This window comes from Cetorhinus maximus, chromosome 19 (assembly GCF_964194155.1).
Source record: "Cetorhinus maximus chromosome 19, sCetMax3.hap1.1, whole genome shotgun sequence".
In the NCBI taxonomy this organism is placed as follows: domain Eukaryota; kingdom Metazoa; phylum Chordata; class Chondrichthyes; order Lamniformes; family Cetorhinidae; genus Cetorhinus; species Cetorhinus maximus.
In genome coordinates, this window is record NC_135897.1 from 95,731,964 (window position 1) to 95,744,153 (window position 12,190).

The 12,190-nt window shown below is 42.4% G+C and overlaps 1 protein-coding gene across 3 annotated transcripts in view; it reads right to left on the reverse strand.

The window, feature by feature from the left end:
* tp63 (tumor protein p63) overlaps positions 1-12,190 on the reverse strand; it is an 84,031-nt gene that overhangs the window by 13,573 nt on the left and 58,268 nt on the right. For all 3 annotated transcript variants that reach the window (XM_078564407.1, XM_078564408.1, XM_078564410.1), the window contains 5 exons: positions 11,173-11,288; positions 10,527-10,636; positions 9,652-9,788; positions 8,692-8,777; positions 7,632-7,756 (listed from right to left, as the gene is read on the reverse strand). In XM_078564407.1, coding sequence (XP_078420533.1) covers positions 7,632-7,756; positions 8,692-8,777; positions 9,652-9,788; positions 10,527-10,636; positions 11,173-11,288 — 574 coding nt within the window. The remainder of the gene's footprint in view (positions 1-7,631; positions 7,757-8,691; positions 8,778-9,651; positions 9,789-10,526; positions 10,637-11,172; positions 11,289-12,190) is intronic.

Sequence of the window (12,190 nt, forward strand, 5' to 3'; positions counted from 1 at the left end):
ATTTTTCAGAAATATATGCTTTATTTAACTTTCACGTCACTGAACAGGTAAAATAACTAGGGTGAGAGAAAATAGGAATTTTGATCAGAAACACAATGACTAAAATGAAGAACTAAGAGCTGGTGAGTGACACCAAGAATTACCGTTATCCTCTTCTTTTGTAAAACAGTAGGAGTTTATGGGCAAATTGTCTACCCCTGCCTTGTATCACTATGAAACCATGTCCCGTACAATAAAACCATTCAATATGCTACTATATATTAGATTACAAACAGGAAACTCTTGCTACTCTTAATCTCTGCAGTCGCATTAGCAGAGAGATGTTAATAAATCAATACTTCACATTTTGGCTACATGAGCAAGATTTGGGTCTTAAATGAGGCTGTGTGTTTACAGCAGGACAACCCCCTTTTCATACATGAATAAATCCCAGTGATGGGACGTGAGTATAAATTAAGGATTTAAAAAACTGGCGGGGAACAATACTAAAAGCCCAAACGTTGGAATGGCTGCAATGATGATATTCTGCAGATGCTCAGGGCCTGCGGCTCTTAGAGTTCTGGAATGCAGAACGTGACTCCTAAAGCTTAACCCCAAATTAAACAGGTGCAAATTACACCTGCACATCGGCAACTGGGAACCATTTCAACCACCCCAGCCCATCGCCAAATCTTCCACAAAGATTTCTATAAGTTCCACTTGGGACTCTGCAGCACATTTTGCAGCAAGATATGGAAACCTCGCTGATCACAGGGAAAGAGCAGCTTTAGGGACTGGTTTCACTGCTTCTAAATTCCAGAGGTGGTTCTCAACGAGTTCAGAAAGTCTCAAGAATTAGGCTTGCGGGCTTTGGGATTTAAACATCCACTTTCCATTGTCCCTGTAAAACTGTTCTGGATGCTGAATTAAAGTGTGGGGGGAGGCCTGTTACTGAGTCGGTGCTTCTGCACAAGGCAACTTTTGGTTTTTGTTTACAGACAGGGAACTACTAAAGCTATTTGAAAGTTTTCCATTCTCAATCTTATGCCACCTAAATGGCAATGTTTGAACAGAAGGGGAAGTGCCCTGTTAGCCGATTACACAATTATAACACAATTACCATTTTCAATGAGTATTAAATGTCACAAAGCAAAGTCCGCATATTCTTTGTACTTCATTATTATATTATATTCAGAATTTGAAAAAGTTCTTTTTGGGAATTGGTTATGAAACAATTTAATTTCAAAAATGAGTGTTATAGGTATAGGGTTGTAAAGGAAAACTAGTCAGCCTGCTGTGGAGTTGCACACAGGGATTCAAGACCTAGATGTGTCTTCAGGTGAAACAGGGTTGGAGTACATGGAAAACTGGAACAGACCAGTTATACATTCTGCCCCTACTTTTATATTTATATCATTAATTCCCATGTCCACATTTATAATGAAACAGTCTATGTCAAACAGCAATCCCATCCTTTCACCAGTGCAGCAGCTCTACCAGAAACAAGGTCAGGAAGTTTTGGAAAAAGTTCACAGGAAGCACATGTAGAGGTAAGATTGTTAATATAGTGATGGGGTTATATTTTAAATTAGTTCTTCTGAAATAGTTCATCTCTCCTGTCGAGTGGATAGTCCTCCTCACAATGAAACATGATGGGCGATGGTCACAAAGTCATAAGCACATTTCAGACAATTTCAATTTGTTAAAGTGGGAAATATTTTCACATCAAGATTTTACATGAAGTAACCATGTTTTGTGTTTCTGAACGACTGGTTTCCTTTAGAATGTGGGAAAAGTAGCATTCATTGTGCAGCCCTAGTTCCACAAGAGCATTACAGTGAGAGTTGGGGTGTGGGCAGGTACAGTGCCAGCCCAGAAATTACCAGACTGAGTTTGACCTCAGGCTTGCTAATCCAGAACCATAACCACTTTGCTATCATACATGTTGTACTAGGGAAGCAGTCACTGTGTGCCGTGCACTCACTGGAATGGAACTTAATGCCACATCAGAAGGAGTGCAACAGAAATAGCTGCTTACAAACTGCCTGCAACAAACAGATGTGAAATACTAAAATCGGTAACAAGTGCTAACTGAAGGACACCAGTAAATGCCAGAAGATTTCCTCTTGCAGCATTTGGAAACTGTAGGCCTCTTCACACATCCAATGAACACTAGGTTCTTGTGTCACTTGAAGTGGAATATGTTTCCCTTTTAAACCACTTCAACTCAGTCCATAGGTAATTCCCTTTTATAAATAATGGAAGGTTTGAGCTGTGCTCTCTTCGCTCCACCCCCCTTTTCCCAGGTTATGTAAGGTGTTCTCAGTCTGTACACATTCGGACGTTTTCTCCTTCATCAACAGCCTTTTGCCACTGTTTGACTCCAAGTGTTCGTTTTGAAAGCAGGCCTTGAGCAGACTGGAGAGGGGGGACCGGAGAAAGAGAGAGAAAGAGAAAAGAAAACAACCAATAAGGATTGAGAGACTTAACCCCAAGTCTTAGACTTGCCCATCTTCATGATCATGACAATTTCCTGTAGAAGAGATTGTGGTTTTGAACAGATTAATTTGGATAGACTCGCTTCAGCATCACTGGGCTCATATTTTAAGGGTGTTGTCAAACTACTCCACAACAGAAGATGAAACTGCTGCAGGACCTGAAGGGGATTTAAGCTTCAGAGACCTGGTTCAACTACTGACATCACTCCATGCAAATTCCTGGTTTCACCTTGTCCTGTGCTCACAAAATGCAGTTAACTGAATCACTTGGACAATACTCAAGTGCCAAGATCATTACACTATGGTTACCTGTAAAGGCTCTGGGATTGGGGCACCAGGTATTGGTTTAATTTGTGTATGCCTTATAACTGCAAGCCTGACAACCAAGGGGCTTGAATGCAGATTTTTAAACAAGACACACCATTCGATTTCAGGTTCTGAACACTTTAAGGGCAATGGCACTAAAACAAGGCAATAAAATTCCTAGTCGCTGTTGTTGGGTGCAGATTCTATTGCATTACCCATAAGGAAATGTCCCTTTATTTAATACTTTTAAATGTATAGAAGATAAAGATTTTGAAAATGCTGCCACTGTAAACTAGTATTGATATGTGCATCACTGTTGAGTAAGGGTAATAAAGAACATGGAACAAAGGCACATAAGTGGAGCTGAGCTACAGATCAGCCATGATCTGGCTGAATGGTAGAACAGGCTCGAGGGGCTGAATGGCCTCCTCATTACCATTTCCCAAGAACAGAAACATCCTCAAAAAATTCTAAGCATGCCAAGAATGTGATTGTGACAGTTTACCTAAATCCTGTACACAGTCCCTGAAATAGAGGGACCTGTTATCTTGGTAACATGGCGCGCACACACATTATTTGCTATGCCTTCAGATGTCCAGAGATATCCATGTGCCACTCATTATCACTTACTACAAATCTGAGAGTTTGGAAACATTTTGTTTTAAAAACCAGTTAAGACGGAGTCCCGAAAATTGTACTAGCACCTGGCCAGTGCAGCACAGCTCACATCATTGGCAATAGGTTTCTCAGCAGCCAATGTGGCAACTAATTTGCACTCCAAACTGATCATGGGACACTGGCCCCATCATCAGCCAAAACCTCTGGATACCGACAAGTATCAGTAAGTTCTGCTTTAAGATCCTGAGGGGTCTTGACAGGGTGGATGTGGAGAGGATGTTTCCTCTTGTGGGAGAATTTAGAACCAGGGGTCACTATTTCAAAGTAAGGGATCACTCATTTAAGTCAGAGATGAGGAGAAATTTTTTCTCTCAGAGGGTTGTGAGTCTTTGGGACTCTCTTACTCAAAAGGTGGTGGAAGCAGAGTCTTTGAATATCTGTAAGGCAGAGGCAGATAGATTCTTGATTAACAAGGGGGCAAAAAGGTTATCGGGGGTAGGCAGGAATGTGGAGTTGAGTTTACAATCAGATCAGCCATGATCTTAATGAATGGTGAAGCAGGCTCGAGGGGCCGAGTAGCCTACTCCTGCTCCTAATTCATATGTTCGTATAACACAATATTTCAAATGGACCGAAGTGATGGGAACCTCAAATAGCTAAGTATGTGGATATGGCCATGGCACATCACCAGAACAAATTTTTAAAGAATGTTGAACAGTTTCTATTAAATGTATCCCTGTTAAATGCCTGCACATAGTGGCACCTATGTGTAAAATTGAATTTATTGCTGTGTTAACAAACCAGATCACTGCACCAAGTGACACAAAGCTGGGTGGGAGGGTGAGCTGTGAGGAGGATGCAGAGATGCTTCAGTGTGATTTGGACAAGCTGAGTGAGTGGGCAAATGCATGCCAGATGCAATATAATGTGGATAAATGTGAGGTTATCCACTTTGGTAGCAAAAACAGGAAGGCAGATTATTATCTGAATGGCTATAAATTGAGAGAGGGGAATGTGCAACGAGTCCTGGGTGTCCTCGTACACCAGTCACTGAAGGTAAGCATGCAGGTGCAGCAGGCAGTAAAGAAGGCAAATGGTATGTTGGCCTTCACAGCGAAAGGATTCAAGTACAGGAGCAAGGATGTCTTGCTGCAATTATACAGGGCCTTGGTGAGACCACACCTGGAGTATTGTGTGCAGTTTTAGTCTCCTTATCTGAGGAAGGATGTTCTTGCTACAGAGGGAGTGCAGCGAAGGTTTACCAGACTGATTCCTGGGATGGTGGGACTGACATATGAGGAGAGATTGAGTTGGTTAGGATTATATTCGCTGGAGTTCAGGAGAATGAGAGGGATCTCATAAAAACCTATAAAATTCTAAAAGGACTAGACAGGGTAGATGCAAGAAGGATGTTCCCGATGGTGGGAGAGTCCAGAACCAGGGGTCACAGTCTGAGGATACGGCGTGGACCATTTAAGACTGAGATGAGGAGAAATTTCTTCACCCAGAGAGTGGTGAGCCTGTGGAATTCACCACCACAGAAAGTAGTTGAGGCCAAAATATTGTATGTTTTCAAGGAGTTAGATATAGCTCTTGGGGCGAAAGAGATCAAAGGATATGGGGAGAAAGTGGGAGCAGGCTATTGAGTTGGATGATCAGCCATGATCATAATGAATAGTGGAGCAGGCTCGAAAAGCCGACTCCTGCTCCTATTTTCTATGTTTCTAAGTGATGGATTGTTCGATGTGATATGCAATGTTGACTAAAATGAAAGGAAAGGTGGTTGAGTCTAGTTTACTGTACTCAGTTAGATGGTATAATGGGAAAATGGTACAGTATGGCTGGTATTCTGGAAGGGTAAGGAGGAATGGGCTGCCATTAAACCACATAGGACCAACTCAACATCTACTAAACAACTCAATTGAAGTCACAACAATAGTGAATACAAGTTGTTTTTAAAAATACAGCCTATTTTTTTGATCTCTAGCGTTTCTGGCACTCCCCATCCTGCTCTCTTCAGCAACTAGCAGTGAAAGATCCCAGCCTGTGTACTGCCACATTGGTCCAGTGAATACCAAGAGGAAGCCCTGTGCACTGGAGGCTCTGCTCTCAGTGCCCAATCTTTCCCTCACAGAATGATACTGTTTTCACTTTGAGAGCAAGGTTAGTCTTATGGAGGAATAAACTGCAAATAGGAAACACATAGCAGGCTGGTGAGTTAACTGATGAGTTTAGGTAGCAACGTGTATTTCAGATGCTGGCCAACCTGCCTTGTACTTGGAGCATTTTCTGCTTTACTGTCACATTTAGTGACTGGTCTGTGCAAACCTGGTTACACATATATCCTCAGGAAGTGAAACTCTGCTTGCTTATCATTCACATAGCTGAGCTTGCTTCTCGGTCAGGATACTGGGCAATAGACCACCAAAGACCCCCCAACCCAACCACCACAACAAAAAGAAAGTGAAATGAGAAGAACAGCTCTACTAGGTTTCCAAATTAAAGCAATGGAAGCAGATGAGCCAGTCACAGACAGCAACTTAAAAGGAATAAGGACAGGCTAATCAAATGTCATGATCATGAAGGTGAGATCAAAAGAAAAGTGACAAAAGCACAAAAGAAGCAAAGAAACGCCCATCGAGAATAACAACTTAAACCAGCAAACGAAAGGAAATAGATATTTGAGGCTGCAGATATGGTGCTGCACATCAATGCATTTTAGGATTTCTTCATATTATAAATGCGAATTTGACAAATGCAATTACAAGATTCTAAAAAATTAAACCCAATCTTTTTAAATTACTTCATTCTACCACAAACTCAGTAACCCAGGCACAGGCTCAAGCTTAGAAGAGTAAACTAACAGCTCAGATTTTACTACTTCATGTAGAGGGTGCTGAACTTGTGGAACAAACTGCAGGAAAACAGCATAACTCGAGAGCTTTTTGACAAAAGATATGATGGGAAAAAGGTGAAAGGTAAAGAGGGCGAATGTAAGTGAATGAGTGCTGGATTTTCCAACTGGCTCTGTGTATCTGCATTTCTAAATCATCCAGGTGAATCTGCACTGTCTGCTCAATGGCTTTAATATCCTTTTTATAATAAGGCACCCCAAAATGCTTATTGTGCTCTGACTGGCCAAACTAATATTTTCATACACATTGGACATTACTTCTCTCTCCTTGTATGTTGTTCCCCAAACCAGCACCGATTACAAAGTGAAGGATCCCTTGGTGTTTGGGAGCTGAAAATCTGCTATTGCTGGGTACATTTCTGAGCATTAAGAAAGGCAACATCTCCATTTCATATTCTTTCCCCCTTTTATAGTCTATTTCATAATTACATTCCCTTCCCTCTAAAAAGAATAAGGAGGAATGGTCACTCTGTTCATTTTTGTTCAAATAAAAGTGTGCAGTGTAAACTATTTCCAGCTAGATTTGGCTTAAGGAGGCTTCCAGGCACTTTCATCAAACTAGTCTCCATTAGCTAGTAGTGTGAAGTGTGATCACTGTGGGCAGTTGTTCCACTATGAAATGCTCCTACACATCAAGAATGGAATCAACTGGATTTCAGGTTGACATGGTATAGTCTGATCAAGCTGAAGCTTAGATCAGAGCTCATAGATCAGAGTGATGTTATGCAGGGACCTAACCTGGGTTATTAAGGAAAAATTTGTACTGATTCATTACTCCCTTTTCTATCGGGTCCTGACTAGTTACTCTCCACTATGTGGGGTCATGACTAATTAGTTACTCCCCATTCCAGGGGGTCTTGCATCATACTTGCTGAGGGGGGGAAATAGAATGAGTGAGCACATTGTGCAAGCTCCTTTCCAAGTCACTCGCCATCCTGACTTGGAACTATATCGTCGTTCCTTCACTGTCGCTGGGTCCAAATCCTGGAACTCCCTCCCTAACAGTATTGTGAGTGCACCTACACCATATGGACTGCAGCGGTTCAAGGCGGCGGCTCAGGGGCAATTAGGGATGGGCAATAATTGCTGGCCTTGCCAACGGCATCCACATCCCATGAAAGAATAAAAACAAACACTGAAAACTGGCAGAGAGTTCAAGGCAGTTAATGATTTGTGGGGTTCAGCTGATTGGCATACGACTGCAGCTTTGGCTGGACAGCAGCTGAATGTCTCGAATGGTTCACTGCTATGTAACCTGCTGTCAGATATTATCCTCTACATAGCTGTGAGGAGGTTGTGATGATGTGTTAACTCACTGTTTCTGCAGCAGATGCTGTTGCTGCTGCCTGTAGCTCTCAATCGTGTGCTGTGGCAATAACTGCATCAGCTCCAGTGACTCTTTAATTTTCAGCAACACTTCATAAGTCTCTCGTCCTCTTATCTGAAAATCAAGAAACGTGAAAGTCAGGTACAGGGGAGGTACAATACGTAGTTGCGTTTATGTTGCACTTATCACTGTGAAAATATCAAAGGCTCAGGGGGAAAATTGAGTGCGGTTCGGTGACTGATGGATTGATCAGTTGATTCAGATTTAAGCAGGTTATTGAAGGAGGATAGAAGCAACAAGGTGCAGAAGTTTAGGGAGAATGTTCTACAACATGTGAGTATGAGAGTAAAGGTTCTACCACAGGTGATTTAGCAAGAGTGGGGTGGGAAGATTTGGAAGAGTCATACATGTTGGAAAGCAGAGTTTCAGAACAATTCTGTGGTAGGAAGGACTGACACCATTGAACAGATGTGTCAAGGGACAGGTTAGTGGCAGATTTTCAATGTCAAGGATGATGGACTGCATTCTGGTGGTATATTGTGGAAACTTTCATGCACCAGGATCGCAACAGGAGAACTTGGTAGTGAAAATAATGGATGTAAAATTGTGGGCCTCTCATCTCTCCCTCTTCCTCAAATTCCCTACCCGGTGAAATTCATGACATGTGCCCATATTTTTCAGATCTCCTTGTAAGAAAGAGACAAGGACAATAAAAAAATACTTGGAGCGTGTATGTGTGCGTGAGAGAGAGAGAAATAAAACATGCTGCATGGTACTGAAACTTCAGTGAGCACCAAAAATGAATAGTACCACAATGTGTTGGACATAGTAGACACAGAAACCCAACACCAGGCCCAGGAAAAAAACTTTGCAACGCAACTATTAACACTTCAGTCCCACTTCAGAATATTAATAAATACAGATTCACAGGAAATTGTTTAAAACATTTGGCTGAAAAGTACTTTTCCTTAAGCTGGAAATACAGACAATATTGATCATTTGGACAGAAATTCTAGAGGGGAAATTAGATTAAAAATTGGAAAACCTACTGGTAAATAAAACAGCTCCTCATCACCCGGCCGTCGTTTTTTACTAGTGATCGATGCTACCTGGATCCCCTGGTTCACATGACGGACTGCAGGAAAACATTCAAAGGAACTCCATTAACAACCTGAGAGCTAACACGTGAATATCAGCATCAGTATCATTTGCTTACACCAGTTGGGATGGCACTGGTGGTAAAATCACCCTCTGAGCTTCTCCTGTTTGCCTACCATTACTGTGGCGGAGACGTAGCAGAAACCCTGTTCAATCATGTAAATGGGATCTTGTTGCCCTCCAAGGTTACAAGATGGCAAGCAAAGCAGCTCCAACGAAATTCCTGGTCATAGTTTTCACATGGGGCAGGGTGGTAGAACCCCAGAGAAACAGTGCTAGCAAAGGAGGAATTGTGCACAGTATGAGGTCGCCTCTTCTGTGGCTGGTGGTGTTTTTCACAAATTTTTCATTGGACAGCACTGTCCTTAGGAGCGTAATATGAAAAACTGCAAAGCGTGTAACATGGTGTGAGGGACAGAGTACCATAAATGCCGCCTGGCTATCGTGGGCAGCTGCTAAGTGGAGATCATGTAATTACAATAACATTCCAACCCCATCGTTCTAAGAAGAGCCCTTTCACATGTTTCCCTGTCCTGCCTGGTGTGATAACTGGTCACAGCTCCTTGACGTGCAGAAGGGGAAACGTGCAGAGAAGCAGCACAAAGCTATGCCGCGCAGAATAAACCAAGGTGGACAGGTCTCTGTGGAGCTGGTGAGGGCTGATGTGACTTGGATATACCGGGTCTATACAGTATGTGGGGATTCTGCAACATCCTCAGAACAATGGGTGATAGGACTCTGGAACCCGTCTGCTGCATTGGCCCAACCACCTCTTACAAATAGTGATGGAAACTACCAGTACAAATCAAATTGGAAAGCCCAACTTTACAAGGAGCCTAGTGGCAACTTACGCCGTTTGCTGGTGTCAACACCCTTTGTCCCTTCAGTCACTTGCTGTTTGCGTATGCTGTCTTCATCTGCCTTACGATCACGGCCAGGACAAGCACAAATACGAGCTTCAAAGCAACGACGTCCTAGAACCTGCCCGCTGGACATGAGAGAATGGGACATTAACACATTCCATTAAAATAAAACACCCTTAGTAACGCACGATTCAATTGTTGCATAGATAAACCAAGATGTTGGAACGACCTTCATTATATATACTGGTGACTTATTTGTGTCTGATATGCTCCTGCAAAGTGGCATGGCATGTTTTACTACCTTAAAGATGCTATGGGGTCAGTTAGCTCAGTTGGTTACATGGCATGTGGTGCAGAAAAATGCCAACAGCATGAGTTCAATCCACCCATGACACTAAATAGCGAGAGAGAAAGGTGCTATACAAATACACACTTTTGCTGTTAACGGAACCAGAGGACAATTATATAAACAACTTGTGCGATCTCTCTCACTGTCTTTATTTTAGTGAAGCCAGTCAGGCCTCCCCTCTGTTGGCCCCAACTGTACCAGTCACACCCTGTAACCTGGTGGACAAGTGAACAACTCCTGCAAGTCTGCCAATGTTACTCAAACTGGCTGGCAGCAACAGGGTGGTGCCCTCTTTCCCCACAGTTCTCTCATTCCAAACAAACAGTCTGTAGCTGTAGTTTGATATCAAACTAGAGACCAGCGTTCGGCCGCTAGGGCTGAGAATGCAGCTGAGTGGGAGAAACACCTGCTTTAGAGCAAACAATGGATGTCACAGCAGGGTTAGGAAACTCAGCTGGTAAAGTCTGTTTCTACAAATCCAAATTCCAATCCATAAGGAGCCTGTGCGACTTACTCCCTGTTTTCCAGAGTAACGATGATGAGGATGGGCCGTCGGTTCATTCCCCCAACGCAGCTGCTGTTACACATGAAGTTGTACAGGATGGTGGTGAATTCGGTGCCGACCTGGTTTAAAAAATGGTGAATAGAAGGAGATGTTAAACTGACCTTCCTATGGACAAAGATGCATCACATCAAGAATCTGCTGATACTGAGGCCACTTCATGTACTTTGCAGCTTCACTGGGTACCACATAATTTAGGACAAGTGACTTGTTAGGGTGACTCTGAACACTTGTTTGCAACAATTCTAACTTTTATCAGCAAGTCAGAAATGGGTGATAGCGAATAAGCTGCCGATTCATACCTCATTGATTTTCTTTCCCCACTAAAGATCATCTGGGCAGTGGGTAAATCAGGCTGAGTTACCACTGGGCAGAAAGTAAAAGGGGCTGAATTATCTATTGGACAGAGTTTAAAACAGACCCTCGATTTGCCCAGCTTTAAATGTTAACAATCACCCCCATTGTGTAACCATGTGAGTAGCACAATCCAACAGTGAAATAAGGAGCCTCTGAGCAGCAACTGACTATTTTTTGATCACATGCATATTTCTTCATTTCAAATTTGACCAGCAACATAGGGATCAAAGGTATATCTTACCTGAGGTGGTTCATAGGGCACCATGACACTCTGCCTCCCAGTGATCGGGTCCTCAACATACTGTGCGTGGCTGCTTCCCTCCACTCGGATTAGATGGCTGGGTGGGGCCACCTGACCTACAGGAACAACATTCCAGTTAAAAGGGAATGATATATCCACTTACAACATCAAAGACAATCACATTTTCTCCATTCCTTAGCTGCTATGTCAGTAAATTAGGCATGATGTACATGATAGTGAGAGACTTATTAGAGAGGAATGTGCTGCAAATTAAACTTTTTTTTCTATTAAAGCAGCGTGCCATGTAACAGCATCTGGCAGAGCAGTGTGCCGACCTGCAACCCTATGTGTATCTTGCACTTACATATTACACATACATAAATAGGCTAGTGTTAGGCTAGTGTTACAACATTGTTCCCTTTGCATTTGGCATTCTTGCGAATTTTCTTGAGGGGTGCAAGATGAAAAGCTTTGACAATGTTTGGCTTTTTTCAGCAATACTACAGTTTAATAAGTTTTGGTGTCATTAAAAAGTATCATTTTGAAGATTAGTTAAAATTAATGAGAAATCATAAGGCATTTTTTGGTTATCTCAATTTTGAGGCAGCATTCTGTTGAGCTATTGAGCCTTATAGTGCTATTGAACAAGGCTTAGAGTAGGAAACTTTTGTGATTAACCAGCTGTTGCTCTCTGGGCAAGACCAATGTCTGTATATCACTTGGTAGGGGAATCTACGGATTAAAAGCAGGCAACACAGGTATTTACACAAGAGAATGCCTTATTCTACCTTATTCTAAAATATGTCTAAAACGGTATATGTAAATCTAAATCATTTCAGCATTAACAAGGCATGATCTTTGTGATCGCGTGTTTTGGACACAGAATTGAAGAGCCTTGCATCATTCAGTCAACACACAACTCAAGTCATGTAATGTTGCAGCTCAAGAACATCCAGGTAAGTGTGAAATGTTAGCCCACTCAACATCAACTCTCACCCCTCCCCCACCAAATGCCCTG